Source organism: Oryx dammah, unplaced genomic scaffold (genome assembly GCF_014754425.2).
Source record: "Oryx dammah isolate SB20612 unplaced genomic scaffold, SCBI_Odam_1.1 HiC_scaffold_28, whole genome shotgun sequence".
Lineage (NCBI taxonomy): Eukaryota > Metazoa > Chordata > Mammalia > Artiodactyla > Bovidae > Oryx > Oryx dammah.
The window spans coordinates 27,106,371-27,128,354 of NW_024070212.1; the positions used below are offsets into that span (position 1 = coordinate 27,106,371).

The following is a 21,984-nucleotide window of genomic DNA, read 5'->3' on the forward strand; positions in this document are numbered from 1 at the left end:
TCCACAATTATAGATACGAAACTTTGTAAATATGAAATATAGGGTTTTTAGAATTAGCTAATTAAATGGTCATATATTCACAAAACAACTACAAATTTCTCACTTTTGGCCATGAAAATTGAATATTAACAATACCACTTGATAAAACAGGGGCACGGTTTCTTGTTAATAGTTCATAATCCAACATGACTACTCAATGAAACTTCAAAATTCAATTAAAACATAATAGACATTTCCCACTAAGAATTATTAAGATCCCTGGATCTTAAAATAAGAAAAAAACTACAAAAATATCTCTTAGGCTCCTTACAATTCTTGATATTTATGAGTTGCATAATGAATCTGAATAAGTCTTTAAGATTTAAATTTCTCTTTCAAAAATCAAATTAATAGTTATCAAATAATCACTATTGGTAAATGACAGAGGAGAAACTATATTTTATTCTGAAATAATGTTGATGGTTTTAAAATTGGCTAATATTATCAGGTACATATGTTATTCTCTAAAACTTACCCAGTTCACTTGATTTCTTCTGAAGTTTCATGGTAAGTACTTTCAATTCATCTTCACTTTTTTCCAATCTTGTAAAACATATTAGTTCAATGTAAAATGTAAAATCAATGTAAAAATTTTTTTAGTCATAATTCATCTAGTAATTAAAACTGGTGCAATTTAGCAACAACATAGTTTATTATAGATTCATTCATTCAATTATTACACATTTCTTAACAATCTACTTTGGCTGGATACTGTAACATGTTAAAATAAGATATTACACTAATATACATACATAGTTGTATATTAATTAAATCTACGTAAAACTTCACAGCTTATCATCATGATTTATCTCTTAGCTATTGATGATAATCAAATTAATACATCCCAGAACTTTGAAACAGATTGAGTATATAACTAAACTTATACTGAATTCTGCCTTAGGAACAATATAAATATGAGAATTACAAAATTCACTTAACTCTTCTAGTTTTCCATTTCCTTATCTATAAGACAAATGATATATAAGGTCACTTAAAATCTGAAAATCACCTGGATAGGTCAATCAAGAATACACAAGAGTAAATGGACCAGAAAATCTAGCTTTTCTTCCCTCACCATACATAAGCAGTAGAGAAGAAACTCTGCTAGGCCCAGGTCAAGACTTCATAGAGAAGCTTGTTCTTTCATCCTCCATTCCTCCTCCAGACTTAATTAACCCTTATACTAATGGGTCAAAAATAACTATGTAGGCCTCATAACACAACTTTGTATAAACATTTCCTTAATACAAAGTAGCAAAAAACAGATGAGGTTTTCAACTCAAGTTTTAGAAAAACAATTTAAATTAAATACAAATCAATATTATATATATATATCTAACCATATTCATTGATTCATTTAAAATGTCTGAGTACCTACTCTGGACCAGGCTAATTGCTAAATTTATATAACAGAATGAAAGTTACAGACCCCAGTAAGATAATCAACAACCTAGGAAGTTATTTTTATATAATAACCCACAGTTTAACTAAATATGTCATATCACTGCATCAGTCCTTATGAGCTTATCTATATTGCTTAAGACTTTCCTGGTGGCTCAGATGGTAAAGTGTCTGCCTGCAATGAGGGAGACCCAGGTTCGATTCCTGGGTTGGGAAGAAGCTTATCTATATTGCTTAACTCTATGAAAAGCATGCACAGGAACTATCCTAGAGAATACCTTCTCTCTTTTCCTAGGATACCTGCCTACCCAATACAAATTCTTTAAATGTGTTCCCAATTTATATACAAAAAGATACTTGGTTACAGTTATTATAGGAATTACAAGTCAGTTGACAATGAATAGAAAATGGCACTGAATATTAGAAGTAAATTGTTTTTTATTCAGCTAAATAAGCAGTAACTTTACCTTTGCTGTTCTGTTGTCAATAATTTTTTCAAGTTGCAGATAGTAGTTTTAAGTTCAGTAACCACAGATGAATGGGCAGCTTTAGCTTTATTAAATTCTTCCATTTGAGCTTCTTTTTCTTCAGTGAGTTGATATATATTTTTGGTTGCTATCTGCAAATCTTCCTCTAAAGCCATTTGAGCATTCTAAATGAAATAAAATACAAACAAAAGCTATGAACCAAGAGCTTAAGAAGAAAAAAAAAAGCTGAATTCACCTGCTTTCTGTAATTTGCTGCCTCTCACCCCTTACCTGCACCCCATCACCCCTCTAACCCCAGTCTCTCCTTACCATCTCACCCTCTTCTACTCCACACTGACCAATCTGGAGTGCCCCAACCACTGCTCATTCCAATTCACCATTGCTCCAGAGCCCATTTATAGTCAGCCTATCCATGGAATCTTCCTAACCAATCCAGTCCATAGTGTTCTTTCAATTCTTAGAAATATTGTAGAATTTTTGCCTGAATCATGTTGATACCTAGTATAGTCTTGCATTTTAGTTAAACTTTTGATGTGTTTTTATCAAATGTCTCTATTAAACTACAAGCACTTAGAGATTCTATATTCTCTATTTAAAGCTTCAAGGCCTTGTACATACTATTAGCATTCAATAAATATTTGTTGACTGATTGATAGTGTTGAGAGTTACTAGAAATTAATCATTTTTAAATCATACCACACTTCTTTCCAAAGACATTTTAATATCTTCTAGTTCTGATGTCAAATGATCCTGCTTCTCATTTGATTCCTTTAAGTTTTCATGCTGTAATTCTAAAAGAGAAAGTTGTAAATAGATATTTACTTAATAGAAAATACAAACCAAGGAAACAAATTATTTGCAACAATTATTTTTTCCTACATTACATACTCCAAAATGAGGGAGAATTATGCAAATATAGATTCACTAATACTGGTCATCATCAACTTTTGTTGACCATCAAAATTGTTATTGCCCAAGCATTCAAAGGTGAACATATAGGGGTTTTAGTGCTACATTTTTTAGTAACAGCTAAGCACTGGAAGAGGCTTTTTAGTTCCTCTTCACTCAGAAAACGAAGATCATGGCATCTGGTCCCATCACTTCATGGGAAATAGATGGGGAAACAGTAGAAACAGTGTCAGACTTTATTTTGGGGGGCTCTAAAATCACTGCAGATGGTGACTGCAGCCATGAAATTTAAAAGATGCCTACTCCTTGGGAGAAAAGTTATGACCAACCTAGACAGCATATTCAAAAGCAGAGACATTACTTTGCCGACTAAGATCCGTCTAGTCAAGGCTATGGTTTTTCCTGTGGTCATGTATGGATGTGAGAGTTGGACTGTGAAGAAAGCTGAGCGCCGAAGAATTGATGCTTTTGAACTGTGGTGTTGGAGAAGACTCTTGAGAGTCCTTTGGACTGCAAGGAGATCCAACCAGTCCATTCTGAAGGAGTTCAACCCTGGAATTTCTTTGAAAGGAATGATGCTAAGGCTGAAACTCCAGTACTTTGGCCACCTCATGCGAAGAGCTGACTCACTGGAAAAGACTCTGATGCTGGGAGAGATTGGGGGCAGGAGAAGGGGACAACAGAGGATGAGATGGCTGGATGGCATCACGGACTCGATGGACATGAGTCTGAGTGAACTCCGGGAGTTGGTGATGGACAGGGAGGCCTGGCATGCTGCAATTCATGGGGTCGCAAAGAGTCAGACACAACTGAGCGACTGAACTGAACTGAACTGAAGCACTGGAAGCACTTCCCTAGTGGCTCAGACTGTAAGGAATCTGCTTGCAATGCAGGAGATCCGAGCTCAATCCCTAGGTTGGGAAGATCCCCTGGAAAAGGGAATGGCTACCACTCTAGTACTCTTGCCTGAAGAAATACATGGACAGAGGAGCCCCATGGGCTACAGTCCATGGAGTCACAAAGACTAGCACATGACTGAGTGACTATCACTCACTCAATCACTCACACATGTATTAGGAAACAACCTTAATATTCAAAAGGAAACAGATTAGACTATGGTGATAAAATGATATACCATGTAGCCACTGTAAATGATGATATAGCTATTTATTTATTACTAATTTGGACATCCATAAAATATAGAATAAAAAGGGCAAGTTAAAAACAGCATTTATATAAATAGTACATGGGAAAGGAAGTTCAGTTCAGTTCAGTCGCTCAGTCATGTCCGACTCTTTGCAACCCCATGAATCGCAGCAACCAGGCCTCCCTGTCCATCACCAACTCCCAGAGTTCACTCAGACTCACGTCCATCGAGTCCGTGATGCCATCCAGCCATTTCATGCTATGTCGTCCCCTTCTTCTCCTGCCCCCAATCCCTCCCAGCATCAGAGTCTTTTCCAATGAGTCAACTCTTTGCATGAGGTGGCCAAAGTACTGGAGCTTCAGCCTTAGCATCATTCCTTCCAAAGAAATCCCGGAGTTGAACTCCTTCAGAATGGACTGGTTGGATCTCCTTGCAGTCCAAGGGACTCTCAAGAGTCTTCTCCAACACCACAGTTCAAAAGCATCAATTCTTCGGCGCTCAGCTTTCTTCACAGTCCAACTCTCACATCCATACATGACCACAGGAAAAACCATAGCCTTGACTAGATGGACCTTAGTCGGCAAAGTAATGTCTCTGCTTTTGAATATACTATCTAGGTTGGTCATAACTTTTCTTCCAAGGAGTAAGTGTCTTTTAATTTCATGGCTGCAGTCACCATCTGCAGTGATTTTGGAGCCCCAAAAAATAAAGTCTGACACTGTTTCTACTGTTTCCCCAACTATTTCCCATGAAGTGATGGGACCAGATGCCATGATCTTCATTTTCTGAATGTTGAGCTTTAAGCCAACTTTTTCACTCTCCTCTTTCACTTTCATCAAGAGGCTTTTTAGCTCCTCTTCACTTTCTTCCATAAGGGTGGTGTTATCTGCATATCTGAGGTTATTGATATTTCTCCCAGCAATCTTGATTCCAGCTTGATTCTTCCAGTCCAGCGTTTCTCATGATGTACTCTGCATAGAAGTTAAATAAGCAAAGTGACAATACACAGCCTTAATGTACTCCTTCTCCTATTTGGAACCAGTCTGTTGTTCCATGTCCAGTTCTAACTGTTCCTTCCTCACCTGCATACAGATTTCTCAAGAGGCAGGTCAGGTGGTCTGGTATTTCCATCTCTTTCAGAATTTTCCACAGTTTATTGTGATCCACACAGTCAAAGGCTTTGGCATAGTCAATGAAGCAGAAATAGATGTTTTTCTGGAACTCTCTTGCTTTTTCCATGATCCAGCGGATGTTGGCAATTTGATCTCTGGTTCCTCTGCCTTTTCCAAAACCAGCTTGAACATCAGGGAGTTCACGGTTCATGTATTGCTGAAGCCTGGCTTGGAGAATTTTGAGCATTACTTTACTAGCATGTGAGATGAGTGCAATTGTGCGGTAGTTTGAGCATTCTTTGGCATTGACTTTCTTTGGAATTGGAATGAAACCTGACCTTTTCCAGTCCTGTGGCCACTGCTGAGTCTTCCAAATTTGCTGGCATATTGAGTGCAGCACTTTCACAGCATCATCTTTCAGGATTTGAAACAGCTCCACTGGAATTCCATCACCTCCACTAGCTTTGTTCATAGTGATGCTTTCTAAGGCCCACTTGACTTCACATTCCAAGATGTCTGGCTCTAGATTAGTGATCACACCATGATGATTATCTGGGTCATGAAGATCTTTTTTGTACAGTTCTTCCGTGTATTCTTGCCACCTCTTCTTAATATCTTCTGCTTCTGTTAGGTCCATACCATTTCTGTCCTTTATTGTGCCCATCTTTGCATGAAATGTTCCCTTGGTATCTCTGATTTTCTTGAAGAGATCTCTAGTCTTTCCCATTCTGTTGTTTTCCACTATTTCTTTGCATTGATCGCTGAAGAATGCTTTCTTATCTCTTCTTGCTATTCTTTGGAACTCTGCATTCAGATGCTTATATCTTTCCTTTTCTCCTTTGCTTTTCCCCTTTCTTCTTTTCACAGCTATTTGGAAGGCCTCCCCAGACAGCCATTTTGCTTTTTTGCATTTCTTTTCCATGGGGATGGTCTTGATCCCTGTCTCCTGTACAATGTCATGAACCTCATTCCATAGTTCATCAGGCACTCTATCTATCAGATCTAGACCCTTAAATCTATTTCTCACTTCCACTGTATAATCATAAGGGATTTGATTTAGCTCATACCTGAATGGTCTAGCAATTTTCCCTACTTTCTTCAATTTGAGTCTGAATTTGGCAATAAGGAGTTCATGATCTGAGCCACAGTCAGCTCCTGGTCTTGTTTTTGTTGATTGTATAGAGCTTCTCCATCTTTGGCTGCAAAGAATATAATCAATCTGATTTCAGTGTTGACCATCTGGTGATGTCCATGTGCAGAGTCTTCTCTTGTGTTGTTGGAAAAGGGTGTTTGCTATGACCAGTACATTTTCTTGGCAAAACTCTATTAGTCTTTGCCCTGCTTCATTCTGCATTCCAAGGCCAAGTTTGCCTGTTACTCCAGGTGTTTCTTGACTTTCTACCTTGCATTCCAGTCCCCTATAATGAAAAGGACAGCTTTTTGGGGTGTTAGTTCTAAAAGATCTTGTAGGTCTTCATAAAACGGTTCAACTTCAGTTTCTTCAGCGTTACTGGTTGGGGCATAGACTTGGATAACTGTGATATTGAATGGTTTGCCTTGGAGACGAACAGAGATCATTCTGTCGTTTTTGAGATTGTATCCAAGTACTGCATTTTGAACTCTTTTGTTGACCATGATGGCTACTCCATTTCTTCTGAGGGATTCCTGCCCGCAGTAGTAGATGTAATGGTCATCTGAGTTAAATTCACCCATTCCAGTCCATTTTAGTTCACTGATTCCTAGAATGTCAATGTTCACTCTTGCCATCTCTTGTTTGACCACTTCCAATTTGCCTTGATTCATGGACCTGACATTCCAGGTTCCTATGCAATATTGCTCTTTACAGCATCGGATCTTGCTTCTATCACCAGTCACATCCACAACTGGGTATTGTTTTTGCTTTGGCTCCATCCCTTCATTCTTTCTGGAGTTATTTCTCCACTGATCTCCAGTAGCATAATGGGCACCTAATGACATGGGGAGTTTCTCTTTTGGTATCCTATCATTTTGCCTTTTCATACTGTTCATGGGGTTCTCAAGGCAAGAATACTGAAGTGGCTTGCCATTCCCTTCTCCAGTGGACCACATTCTGTCAGGCCTCTCCACCATGACCTGCCCGTCTTGGGTTGCACCGTAGGCATGGCTTGGTTTCATTGAGTTAGACAAGGCTGTGGTCCTAGTGTGATAAGATTGACTAGGCTGCGCAGCACAGGAGGGCCTAGAGGAGCTATCCCACGTTGAAGGTCAGGAACGATGGCAGTAAGGAGATACCCCTCGTCCAAGGTAAGGAGCAGCGGCTGTGCTTTGCTGGAGCAGCCGTGAAGAGATACCCCATGCCAAGGTAAGAGAAACCCAAGTAAGATGGTAAGTGTTGCAAGAGGGCAGCAGAGGGCAGACACACTGAAACCATACTCACAGAAAACTAGTCAATCTGTGAATGGAAAGAACACACAAAAAGTTCAAAAGCAATTTATCTCCTAATGGTGAAATTGTTTATGAGTTTATCATTTACTATTCTGATTTTACATTTTTCTAAATTGTTGCATTTACTTATTCAGATACTATGAAAAAAAGCAAATACCTTCACTTCATAGCTAATATTTACTAAATCCTAAGTGTCGGGTGCTATTTTTATGCTTTATCTATGTGCATTCACTTTTAAATCTCATAAAAACACAAACAATAAGATGCTCATGCTCATCCCTGGGTTCAAATTATTCTATTTCCTTTTACTAGCTACCTACACATGGGCATGATAGTTAACCAACTGCTCCCTACTTTTCCCACATGGAAAATGACAGTTAATGATATTTCATCGAGTTTCTATTAGGATTATACAAGATAATGCAACTTAAAACATTTAATCACAGTGTCTACCATATAGTAAAATGTTAAATACTATTATGATTATGGTGATGATGATGTGATGTATACAGAAACTGGAACTACTGGGCAAGCAGACAAATAATCAAAAATAAGTGCTGATGAGTACTCATGAGCAATTCTGGGAATAAATACAGAGGTGGTACCTAAGCCTAATAAGACCAATAAGTGTTAGAAGTAAGGGGAGACAGACATAGGAGAGGGAAAGTTCAACGGAGGCTTCCAGAAAGTGACAGCTGAGTTAAAATATTTGAAAGCCAGTAACAATTAACAAGAGTAGCGGGAGCTGAGGGAGGAAAGAAAATCACAAGAGATCCAAAAGAGCATATACAAAGTCAAAAAACAGAGAGATAGGATAAACATTCTGAAGTCTAGAAATGTATTTCATCAGCATGAAACAAGTACAAGAGAGAAATCATAATATCTGCTATTAGATATGATTTGAAAAATAATGACAGTCATAATAGGATTCACATAACTTGCTCAGAAGTATATGTTTTCTAAGTCATGAAAAACAATAAAGGATGTCAAGCAACAGAATAATGTTTCAGACTTATATTTTTTAAAACTTCCAATCTCAAAATCTGTGTAGAAATGAAGGGGTTAGTGCTCCATTCTAGGAAAAGAATATCTGGAGAGAGGGAAATGATACTAAAGACTATCTATTACAATACTATTTACAATGGTCTATTAGTAAGTGGCTCCTCTGTGAAATCATAATCACAAACTAGTAGTTAGGAATGTGGGAACAGAATATATGCTGCTTAAAAATACTAAAAATCTCTAAGCCAAAACTTAATTTGAAGTTCCTCTAAGGTCCCCCAGAATCCTGGAAGCTATAAAAGTAAATTTTCTCTATAAAAATATACCTCCAACTCAGCCCTTAAAGAATTTCCACAGATGAAATTATAGGACTTCACAATCAAAACCACAAGAGTAAACACAATACTACTACAAGAAAAGTCAGCAGAAAAAAGACAAACTTTGACCTGATTGCAAGATTTCAGATGTTAGGATTACCGGCTGTAATTACTGGATTAAAAAAATAAAAAGGATTGTGTATCATTTTTAAAAACTAAAAGAAGGGATTTCGCCAGTTGTCCAGTGGTTAAGACTCCATGCTTCCAATGCAAAGACACAGGCTCAATCCCAGATCAGAGAACGAAGATCCCACATGCTATGCAACACAGCCAAAAGATTTTTTTTTAATTAAAAACAAAAAAAAGGTAAAAGAAATAAGGAAGATATCCAAAAACTAAAACTTATGTAAAAATGACATATAAAATTGAAACTGAAAATTCTATTGGAGTAATAGTGAGGTATGTCATTTTAAACAAACACACCTCTAAAAGGGAATAAAAAATACAGGATCAAATATTAAGAACATTAAAATCATTAAACTCCTGAAAAAATAATGAAATTAACGGTCACAAAGTGAAGGCAAAATAGAAACTTGGAGAAATAACATAAGCACAAAAACTGCTTTTGACTCAAGGAATTCACAAGTCCTGGCAAAGCTGGATTTTGATCTGAAATTATGATGAAGTGAGAAAAAAATATGGAAACTCAAAGACTGTATAAGGTAAGAAGTTCAAGAATTAAACTTGTACAATAAGTTCAGTTCAGTCGCTCAGTCGTGTCCTACTCTTTACAACCCTGTGGACTGCACCACGCCAGGCTTCCCTGTTCATTAGCAAATCCGGAACCTGCTCAAACTCATGTTCATCGAGTCATGAGTCCATCCAACCATCAAATCCTCTGTTGTCCCCTTCTACTCCTGCCTTCAATCTTTCTGAGCTTCTGGGTCCCTCCAAATGAGTCAGTTCTTCACATCAGGTGGCCAAAGTATTGAGATTTCAGCATCAGTCCTTCCAATGAATATTCAAAACTGATTTCCTTTAGGATTGACTGGTTTGATCTCCCTGCAGTTCAAGGGACTCTCAAGAGTCTTCTCCAACACCACAGTTCAAAAGCATCAATTCTTCGGCATTCAGCTTTTTTCATGGTCCAACTCTCACATCCATACATGACTACTGGAAAAACCATAGCTTTGACTATATGGATCTTTCTGGGCAAAGTAAAGCTCTGCTTTTTAATATGCTGTCTAGGTTGGTCATAGCTTTCTTCCAAGGAGCAAGCGTCTTTTAATTTCATGGCTGCAGTCACCATCTGCAGTGATTTTGAAGCAAGAAAATAAAGTCTCACTGTATCCATTGATTGCCCATCTATCTGCCATGAAGTGATGAGACTGGGTATCATAATCTTAGTTTTTTGAATGTTGAGTTTTAAGCCAGCTTTTTCACACTCCTCTTTCACCTTCATCAAGAGGTTCTTTAGTTCCTCTTCAATTTCTACCATAAGGGTGATGTCATCTGCATATTTGAGGTTATTGGTATTTCTCCCAACAATCTTGATTCCAGCTTGCGCTTCATCCAGCCCAGCATTTCGCATGATGTACTCTGCATAGAAGTTAAATAAGCAGGATGACAATATAAGCCTTGATGTACTCCTTTCCCAATTTGGAACCAGTCCATTGTTCCATGTCCAGTTCTAACCGTTGCTTCTGGACCTGTATACAGATTTCTCAGAAGGCAGGTAAGGTGGTCTGGTATTCCCATCTCTTTAAGAATTTGTTGTGATCCAACAGTCAAAGGCTTTAGCATAGTCAATGAAGCAGATGATTTTCTGGAATTCCATTGCTTTTCTATGATCCAGTGGATGTTGGCAATTTGATCTCTGGCTTCTCTGCCTTTCTAAATCCAGCTTGAACATCTGGAAATTCTCGGTTCATGTACTGTTGAAACCTAACTTGGAGAACTTTGAGCATTACTTTGCTAGCGTGTGAGATGACTGTAATTATACAGTAGTCTGAACATTCTTTGGCATTGCCTTTCTTTGGGATTGGAATGAAAACTGACCTTTTCCAGTCCGGTGGCCACTACTGAGTTTTCTAAATTTGCTGGCATACTGAGTGCAGCACTTTCACAGCATCATCTTTTAGGATTTGAAATAGCTCAACTGGAATTCCATCACCTCCACTAGCTTTGTTTGTAGTGATGGCCCACTTGACTTCACATTCCAAAATGTCTGGCTCTAGGTGAGTGATCACATCATCATGGTTATCTGGGTCATAAGATCTTATTGGTATATTCTTCCCACCACTTCTTAATATCTTCTGTTTCTGTTAGGTCCATACCATTTCTGTCCTTTATCATGCTCATCTTTGCATGAAATATTCCCTCGGTATCTCTAATGTTCCTGAAGAGTCTTTCCTACCTCTAATGTTTTCCATTCTACTGTTTTCTTCCATTTCTTTGCACTGATAACTTAGGAAGGCTTTCTTATCTCTTCTTTCTATTCATTAGAACTCTGCATTTAGATGGATATATCTTTCCTTTTCTTCTTTGCCTTTCACTTCTCTTCTTTCCTCAGCTATCTGTAAGCCCTCCTCAGCCTTTTTTCATTTCTTTTTCTTAGAGATGGTTTTAACCACCACTTCCTATATAACATTACAAACCTCTGTCCATATTTCTTCAGACACACCATCAGATCTAATCCCTGGAATCTGTTTGTCACTTCCACTGTATAATAATAAGGGTTTTGATTTAGGTCATACCTGAATGGCCTAGTGGTTTTCAGTACTTTCTTCAATATAAGTCTGAATTTTTCAATAAGGAGTTCACGATCTGAGCCACAGTCAGCTCTCGGTCTTGTTTTTGCTTACTGTAGCTTCTCCATCTTCAACTGCAAATATAATCAATCTGATTTCAGTACTGACCATCTGGTGATGTCCATGTGTAGAGTCATCTCTTGTGTTCATGGAAGAGAGTCTTTGCTATGACCAGTCTGTTCTCTTGGCAAAACTCCGTTAGCCTTTGCCCTGCTTCATTTTGTACTCCAAGGCCAAACTTGCCTGTTACTCCAGGTTATCTCTTGACTTCCTGCTTTTGCATTCCAGTCCCCTATGATGAAAAGGACACGTTTTCTGCTTGGTGTTAGTTCTAGAAGGTCTTGTAGGTCATCACAGAACCGTTCAACTTCAGCTTCTTTGGCATTAGTGACTGGGGCATAGACTTGGATTACTGTGATATTGAATGGTTTGCCTTGGAAACAAACAGAGATCATTCTGTCATTTTTGAGACTGCACCCAATACTGCATTTCAGACTCTTTTGTTGACTATGAGGGTTACTCCATTTCTTCTAAGGGTTTCTTGCACACAGTAGTAGATATAATGGTCATCTGAATTAATTCGCTCATTCCAGCCCATTTTAGTTTACTGATTCCTAAAATGTTGATGTTCACTCTATTCATTGCCTGTTTGACCACTTCCAATTTACCTTGATTCATGGACCTACCATTCCAGGTTCCTATATACTATTGTTCTTTACAGCACTGAACTTTACTCCCATCATCAGTCACATCCAGAACTGGGCTTTGTTTTCACTTTGGTTCAGCCTCTTTATTCTTTCTGGAGCTATTTCTCTACTCTTCTCCAGTAGCATATTGGGCAGCAACCAACCTGGGGAGTTAACCTTTCAGTGTCATATCTTTTTGCCTTTTCATACGGTTAATGGATTTCTCAAGGCAAGAATACTGAAGTGGTTTTCCATTCCCTTCTCCAGTGGACCACGTTTTGTCAGAACTCTCCACCATGATCTGTCTGTCTTGGGTAGCCCTACACAGCTTGGCTCATAGCTTCTTTGAGTTAGACAAGACTGTAATCCATATGATTAGTCTGCTTGGTTTTCTGTGATTGTGGTTTTCATTCCATCTGCCCTCTGATGGATAAGGATAAGGGGCCTATAGAAGTTTCCTGATGGGAGGGACTGGTTGTGAGGCAATCTGGATCTTGCTCTGATGGGCGGGGCCATGCTCAGTAAATCTTTAACCCAATTTTCTGTTGATGGGCGGAGCTGTGTTCTCTCCCTGTAGTTTGGCCTGAAGCCAAACTATGGTAGGAGTAATGATGGTAATGGCGACCTCCTTCAAAAAGACTTATGCTAACACACCAGCTCCCAGGACTGTTATAGTCAGTGCCCCTGACTCCACTGCAGGCCACTGTCAACCCATGCCTCTGCCTGAGACTCCTGGAAACTCACAGTCAAGTCTGGCTCAGTCTCTTGTGCGGTCACTGCTCCTTTTTCCTGGGTCCTTGTGCACACACAAGGTTTTGTTTGTGCCCTCCAAGAGTCTGTTTCCCCAGTCCTGTGGAAGTTCTATAATCAAATCCCACTGGCCTTCAAAGTCAAATTCCCTGGGGGTTCTCAGTCCCTTTGCCAGACTTCCAGGTTGGGGAATCTTTTATGGTCCCTAGAACATTTCAACAGTTGGAGAACTTCTTTGGTATAATTTTTCTCCAGTTTGTGGATTATCTGCTTGGTGGCTCTATGGTGGGGCTAATGGCGATCTCCTCCAAAAGAACTCATGCCACACACCATGGCTCCAAGGTCTGCTACAGCCAGAGCCCCTGTCCCCACAGCAGGCCACTGCTGACCTGTGCCTCTGCAGGAGACACTCAAACACTCAAAGGCAGGTCTGGCTCAGTCTCTGTGGGGTCTCTGGGTCCTGGTGCACACAAGGATTTGTTTGAGGCTTCTGAGCATCTCTGACAGGTGTGGGGTTTGATTTTAAATGCAGATTTGTACAGTAAGCTAAGACAATCATTATATATGGATGAAGCAAAAATAAATGAACCCTCAAGCAAATCTGCAGCACAGGTTTACATCACCTGAGTGGTCCAGTTAATCCCAAGCCATGAAACTTACTTAAGATGGGTAGAGCCACCATGCACATGGTAAAAGCAAATGAGAATCCTCCAAAGAGGAAGCTAAACTACCTACAAACAGGCAGGCCTTATTATACTAATAAGAGAAAGTTTTTCTTGAAAAAAAATTTTCAAGAAAAATAATAAACATGTAGTCAACTATGTATAAAATATATACTAATGAGAACCTACTGTACAGGCCAGGTAACTCTATTCAGTGCTCTCAAGTGGCCTATATAGGAAGGAAATCCAAAAAAGAGGAGATTATGCACACATATGGCTGATTCACTTTGCTCTACAGTAGAAAATAACACAATGCTGTAAAGCAACTATCCTCCTAAGTCACTTCAGTCGCGTCCGTCTCTGTGTGACCCCAGAGACGGCAGCCTACCAGGCTCCCCCTGTCCCTGGGATTCTCCAGGCAAGAACACTGGAGTGGGTTGCCATTTCCTATACTCCGACATAATTTTTAAAAAATGTAGTCAAAGACAAAAAGGTCCCCAGTGAAATAGGCTAAATAAATAAAACAAAATCTGGACTAAAATTTATCAGAAAAAAAGATAAATATTTAGATAAAGAATTATCAGAAATAAACTATAAATAGCTATTCTTAGTATAATTAAAGAATAAAAAGCTTAAATTAAATAAGAAACAAAATTACATAAAGTAGAATAGCAGATCTGAAAAATAAGAATAACATCACAATAAACATCTAATAACTAAAACTGAAAGAGTTCACAGTGGATAAGAAACAAAAACAGTATTAGTGAATGACAAGATGGGTCAATGAAATCATCTAGAATAAGGCACAGAAAGGCAAAACTGTGAAAAGATAGAAAAGAAATTAACAGTCACAGAAGACGGAAAAAATTAGAATGAGTTTTATTCAAATTTCAAAAAGGAGAGGAAACAGAGACTAGAACAAATATAATGTCTGAAGAAAAGCAATAATAAAAGACATTAATTTATAGATTTAAGAAACTACAAAATAAAATTAAGTATATATCATATACTGAAAATGCTAAAATGTCAAAAACAAAGCAAATCTTAAAAAAACCAAGAGAGGGGAAGGATAACTTTACCTTCAAAGGTTCAACAGTTAGTTTGACAAGTGATACAAAGGAAACCAAACGAAAGCAAATACTACCTTCAGTGTGCTGAAACAAAATGGTTTTAATATACAGTGCACCAACCAGAAATATATACAAAACAAAAAAATCCTTTCAGATGAGAATGAACAAACAAATGTTCAGACAAATAAGAGACAGATCATCACAAACATATTTTCACTAAAGGATATTCTAAGTATCTCTCTTCAAGGCAGAAAGAATAGGGCCCAAATTAAAGATCTAAGAATTAAGGGGAGGGATCAAGATCAAAATGATAAGAGCAGGAGGACACGAAACTTACCTCCCCACCAAGAACACATCAAAAATACATCTATATGCAGAATGATACTCACTGAAAACTAAGTGAAAAAATGGCATCCATTTTTTTTTTTCCTAAAAATGGCATCCATTTTTTTCCTTGTACATCCAAAGCTGTACGATGGAATCCGGTAGGAAGAAAAGAGAAGCAATCAGATCAGGACCTCTGCACCATGAGGCAACATGGAAGAAGGGAATCCTCCTTGAGAGATGAGCAGTTCAAATCACATTTTGTGTATATTAGCCCTCAAGTCCAAAAGTAGGAAGACAAGTCACCTAAACTGGTTAGAAAACAAGTGAGACTAACAAGGGGGCTGTAAGAAACCTACATTCAAATCATGAAGAAAGGTGCAACATTTTCATACTCCTGAAACAAGGCAGAGAAAGCAAATTGAATTGCACTGGACTCTAGCCTGTTTCCCGTAACTTCCACAGTGTGCCACCCAGTCTGAGCCAAGTGATTGCTCAGGCCTTGTGTGCTTTGCAACACAACTCCACACTAGGGAAAGAGTTGCTGTGTCTAAGGACATTGCTCAGTTGTGAGGAACTATACCAGCGCAGACACAAAACAGCATCTGAATAGGGAGGTGCATCCATTACCAGCGCTTACAGTAGCCATGTGTCAGAAGTAGTACCAGATTCTGACTACAGCTGACACCACCATAGCCTGCACCCAGACCCACATCAGCCATGCCTGCCAGCTCTGCAGCCCAACTCCAAACTAGGGTGAGGGTTGCAAAGGCAGTTCAGACCCAGAACAGCGTCTGAAGAGGCAGGGGCAGCTATTAATGGTACTCACAGAGGCAGTGCATTAAAAGCAGTCCAGACTCTTTGTAATCAGGGATGCCACGATCCACACTCAGACCAACATCAAGCACCTGCACTGCCCCCTCTTGCTCCAGAACTGCTCCACATGAGGTAATGGTGCCAGTGCTGGGAGGGAAGAGAGCACACACCTAGAACGAACAAAGATGGCTCAGACTCAACTCTTAGAGCTTCTGTGTGAGCAAGTGGAGACCTGACCCTGCCTCCAACAGGGTAATGTTGGCCACTGAGAAAAGAAGCCCTGGCTCACACTTGACTGTGGCTCTAGTCCTTCCATTTCCAACCCAACCTCTTAGCAAGGTGATAGTTGCCAGCACACACTGGGAAGAGACATGATTCATGTTCACATCAGATCCTGTCCACAACATATAAAAATAATAATAAAAGTAGATTTATAATCAGAGATAAAAAGTTAACATTAGAAAAGTAGGTTTAACATTAGAAAATAACATTAAAAACTAATCACTAATGAAGGAAAAAATATGGCATCTCAATATATGCCCCCTAAAAAGTATTTGATTTTTATTGATATTTTTGTGGCTATTGAGTCAGTATCCATTCATTACAAAACTCCTTGATATATTGGAAACAGAATTCTTTTCCAGAAAGCAAGGATGCAATAATAAGCAACTGCATTCCCCATAACTAGCTTTGTGCCTGGCATAGAACAGAAGGGAGGTTAATAAAAGTTGAATGAATAAATTAATGAGTAATGATTTGAAAGTGCTAATATACATCCAAAAGAAAGTTTCCAACTGCCTTCTAACTCCATTATACATGTATTGTAGGACAATGTAGAGCTTATATTCAAAAGAACAGCAAGGAAGCAGAGACCTCAAATTTGCTAAAGCAATAAGGTAAAGAAAACTTTCATAAATATGTTGAGGAAGAAAAAAAATTTATATGCTATGTATGAAGAGCAAGGGTTTCCAAGTCAAAGTTTGGAAAGGAGAGGAACAACGGAATGTTAAGACAAGCAGAAAAGCCAACACTGATAAGAGAATGAAAAAAAGTAATGGGTTTAATCATGTATAACTGATATGTAGCCTCATGAAAAAGATCCAAACCCCCTCCAAACAGAATCCTATTTAAAAGTATAGTACTCTTAATAAACAGAGAGAAGAAGAGTCAAAATTTTCTCCCCTTAAATTTTTTTTCTTAAATCTCTGATCACTGATACTCTTTAGTAGACAACTATTGGCAAGTGACAAAAATTAGGTAACAACAAGAAATTATTATTATTTTCTTGTAAAATTATCTCCATATTGCCAAATTCAGACTTAAACTGAAGAAAAGTAAGGAAAACCACTAGACCATTTTGTATGACCTAAGTCAAATCCCTTAGGATTATACAGTGGAATTGACAGATTCCAGGGATTAGATCTGATAGAGAGAGTGCCTGAAGAACTATGGACAGAAGTTAGTGACATTGTACAGAAGGTAGTGATCAAGACCATCCCCAAGAAAAATAAATGCAAAACAGCTATCTGAGGAGGCCTTACAAATGGCTGAGAAAAGAGAAGCTAAAGGCAAAGGAGAAAAGGAAAGGCATGCCCATTTGAATGCAGAGTTCCAAAGAGTATCAAGGAGAGATAAGAAAGCCTTTCTCAGTGATCAATGCAAAGAAATAGAGGAAAACAATAGAATGGAAAAGACTAGAGATCTCTTCAAGAAAATTAGAGATATCAAGGGAACATTTCATGCAAAGATGGGCCAAATAAAGGAAAGAAATGGTATGGACTTAACAGAAGCAGAAGATATTAAGAAGAGATGGCAAGAATACAGAAGAACTATACAAAAAAGATCTTCATGACCCAGATAACCATGATGGTGTCATCACTCACCTACAGCCAGACATCGTGGAATGCGAAGTCAAGTGGGGCCTTAGGAAGCATCACTACAAATAAAGCTAGTGGAGGTGATGGAATTCCAGTTGGGCTATTTCAAATCCTAAAAGACGATGCTGTGAAAGTGCTGCACTCAATATGCCAGCAAATTTGAAAGACTCAGCAGTGGCCACAGGACTGGAAAAGGTCAGGTTTCATTCCAATCCCAAAGAAAGGCAATGCCAAAGAATGCTCAAACTATCACACAATTGTACTCATCTCACATGCTAGCAAAGTAATGCTCAAAATTCTCCAAGCCAGGCTTCAACCATATGTGAACCATGAACTTCCAGATGTTCCAGCTGGATTTAGAAAAGCCAGAGAAACCAGAGAGCATATTGCCAACATCCACTGGATCATTGAAAAAGCAAGAAAATCCAGAAAAACATCTACTTCTGCTTCATTGACTACGCCAAAGCCCTTGACTGTGTGGATCACAACAAACTGTGGAAAAATCTTAAAAGAGATGGTAATACCAGACTACCTCACCTGCCTCCTGAGAAATCTGTATGCAGGTCAAGAAGCAATAGTTAGAACTGGACATGGAACAACAGACTGGTTCCAAATCGAGAAAGGAGTACGTCAAGGCTGTATATTGTCACCCTGCTTGTTTAACTTATATGCAGCATACATCATGTGAAATGCCAGGCTGGATGAAGCACAAGCTGGAATCAAGACTGCTGGGAGAAATATCAATAACCTCAGATATGCCAATGACACCACACTTATGGCAGAAAACTAAAAAGAACTGTAGAGCTTCTTGATGAAAATGAAAGAAGAGAGTGAAAAAGTTGGCTTAAAATTCAACATTCAGAAAACTAAGATCATGGAATCCAGTCTCATCACTTCATGGCAAATAGATGGGGAAACAATAGAAACAGTGACAGACTTTATTTTCTTGGGTTCCAAAATCACTGCAGATGGTGACTGCAGCCATGAAATTAAAAGATGCTTGTTCCTTGGAAGAAAAGCTATGATCAACCTGCTGCTGCTAAGTCACTTCAGTCATGTCCGACTCTGTGTGACCCCATAGACGGCAGCTCACTAGGCTCCCCCGTCCCTGGGATTCTCCAGGCAAGAACACTGGAGTGGGTTGACATTTCCTTCTCCAACGCATGAAAGTGAAAAGTGAAAGGGAAGTCACTCAGTCGTGTCCGATTCTTCACAACCCCATGGACTGCAGCCCACCAGGCTCCTCCGTCCATGGGATTCTCCAGGCAAGAGTACTGGAGTGGGGTGCCATTGCCTTCTCCCATGATCAACCTAGACAGCATATTAAAAAGCAGAGACATTACTTTGCCAACAAAGATCTGTCTAGTCAAAGCTATTGTTTTTCCAGTAGTCACGTATGGACTACTGGAGAGTTGGACTAAAGAAAGCTAAGTGCCGAAGAACTGATGTTTTGAACTGTGGTGTTGGAGAAGGAAATCAATCCCGAATATTCATTGGAAGGACTGATGTTGAAGCTGAAGCTCCAATACTTTGGCCACCTGATGCAAAGAAGTGACTCACTGCAAAAGACCTTGATGCTGGGAAAGACTGAAGGCGAGAGGAGAAGGGGACAACAGAGGATAAGATAATTGGATGGCACCATCAACTCAACAGACATCAGTTTGAGCAAGCTCCGGTAGTTGGTGATGGACAGGAAAGCCTGGCATGCTGCAGTCAATGGGGTTGCAAAGAGTCAAACACAACTGAGCGACTGAACTGAACTGAAGAAAATATTAAAAATAAAAATTAGCTGATCATAATTAATTTAAATGGATAGTTCCAGGGAGAATGAAATAGTTGGTAACAGACCAACCTTCATGCTGAAAATAACTAGTAAACACAGAAACAAATCTAAACAAAAAGGACTGAAGAGGCTAAGATTCTTAACAGATACGTCCTAATAAGTCAACTGACAAAATTTAGTTGACATCTACTGATTCTAGGCATGAGCAAGAGGCTTAAATGCTGACTTGGTCCCAGCAGAGAGCTGTTTCCAGGGGATTAAAATAGACTGCATATATGTGACAACCTAGAGAGGTGGGAACCACCTCCCATCCCCAAGAGAAAGGGGATATACCTATGATTGATTCATGTTAATATATGGCAGAAACCAATACAATATTCCAAAGCAATTATCCTCCAATTAAAAATAAATAAATTTTTAAAAATAGCATAGTTTTATGGGTCTCAAAGAGCTGAATAAACAAAATTGAAGACTCAAAAAAAACTCATCAACTTGACTATTTCCCTTCATTCAGCTAGCCTCTAATTGGATTACAGTAATCAGCCCAATTTCTCCCTAGCAAACAGAAGACAACATCAGCCAGTGCCTGTAACTTTTCTTATAACAATGTATGGAATTCAATCAAAAAATTACTGGACACATCAAAAGGTAAGGACAAATCACTAAAAAGTAAGATTAAAAAGGAATAGAAAGTAGAATGGAGGTCACCAAGGGCTGAGGGGAGGAGGAAATGGGAAGTTACTGCTTAATGGATACAGCAATTTTGCAAGATGAAGAGTTCTGGAGATAAACACTACTGATGACTGCCTAACAATGTGAATGTATCTGTGCCACTGAGCCATACACTTAAAAATGATTAAGATAGTAAATTTTATGTTATACATATTTTACTGTGTTTTTAAAAAAAAAACAGATCAAAATGTTAACTAGATGTTGAAGTAAAAAGAGAACTATAAAATATCAATGACTAATATATTCAAAAAGGATGAAATGTCACTTTTAAAAGAGAAGTTAACCAGAAAAATGGAATCTTTAGAAAAATAATTAAATGGAAATTTTAGAAGGAAGAAATATGATTAAAGTTAAGAATTCAATAAATGAGTTTAAAAGCAATTAGACACAGTAGAAGGCAGGGTTAAATAACAGGTCAGTAGAAGATATCTAAGCTGAAACAAAGAGAAAACCAAGTGGAAGATAGATAAATAGATGGGAAACAATAAAAAGTGACTTAAATGTATATATTTCAGTGGCTATAAGTCTGCAGAATCATACAGTGTTATTTATTACCAATAAGTTGTTTCCAGTTTATATGATAAGATTAAACATTAATTCATCTTAACATCTATTAAAATTCTATTTTATATATATATGTATAGCAACATGTTGGGCAGTATAGAGTTACAAAGATATTTAGTAAGACACTGCCCTCAAGACACTCAAGGTAACAGGAGACATACAAGTAATGCTTAAGCCACTCTTAACAATAAGGAGTTCAGCAGAATTTAGCCAATAGATTTGGAGAGGAGGTAGAAGGTTCATTTAGGTTAGTAGAAGTAGCCAAAAGCCAGTGAGAGAGGGAGAACATAAAATGTAAAAGAAGTTAAACAATTTCAGTATCTGGAGTACAGGACACAGTAATGACAGTAAGGTAAAATGAGCAGGCATAGGTTAACAGGAACTAAATAATTCTTTGCCATGTTTTTAAGAGAAAAGTGAAAAAATGCCACAAGATCTCCACGATGTTCTGAAAGGAGCACAGTATTTCACAAAGTGCACACCTTTCAAGTGCCTTACTACTTGAACAAGTTTGAAAAATACTCAACAAAAAGACAGTCTAAAATATTTCATGACACTAAAGATCCTTCATAATCTGATCCAAACATTTTTTCCAGTCTCATCTATCTGAGTTCTTTAAGATATAGACTTAAAGATATATACTAATATTTATATTACACTAGTATACTAACACATAGTAATCAGTGCTTCAAATATACCCTAATTTTCACACTTTTAAGACTTGCACAAGCCATTTCTTCCGCCTACACTCCCTCCTCCAATTCACTGTCTAGGGAACTTTTAATCATCTATGGTCTACTTACCCTGGAGAAGGAAATAGCAACCTCCTCCAGTACTCTTGCCTGGAAAATCTCATGGATGGAGGAGCCTGGTAGGCTACAGTCCATGGGGTCACAAATTGTTGGACAAGATTGAGCAACTTCACTTTCTTTCTTTCTTTTAGTTGTGATGCATGAACTTAGTTGCCCCGAGGAATGTGGAACCTTCTTGGATCAGGGATCAAACCCGTGTTCCCTGCATTGGCAGGCGGATTCTTAACCACTGGATCACCAGGGAAGTTCTGAACTGTCT

The 21,984-nt window shown here is 38.4% G+C and overlaps 1 protein-coding gene across 1 annotated transcript in view; it reads right to left on the bottom strand.

The window, feature by feature from the left end:
* SYCP1 (synaptonemal complex protein 1) overlaps positions 1-21,984 on the bottom strand; it is a 137,515-nt gene that overhangs the window by 93,060 nt on the left and 22,471 nt on the right. Inside the window, exons 12-14 of the mRNA XM_040230971.1 lie at positions 2,625-2,719; positions 1,908-2,092; positions 515-582 (exon numbers count right to left, since the gene is read on the bottom strand). Coding sequence (XP_040086905.1) covers positions 515-582; positions 1,908-2,092; positions 2,625-2,719 — 348 coding nt within the window. The remainder of the gene's footprint in view (positions 1-514; positions 583-1,907; positions 2,093-2,624; positions 2,720-21,984) is intronic.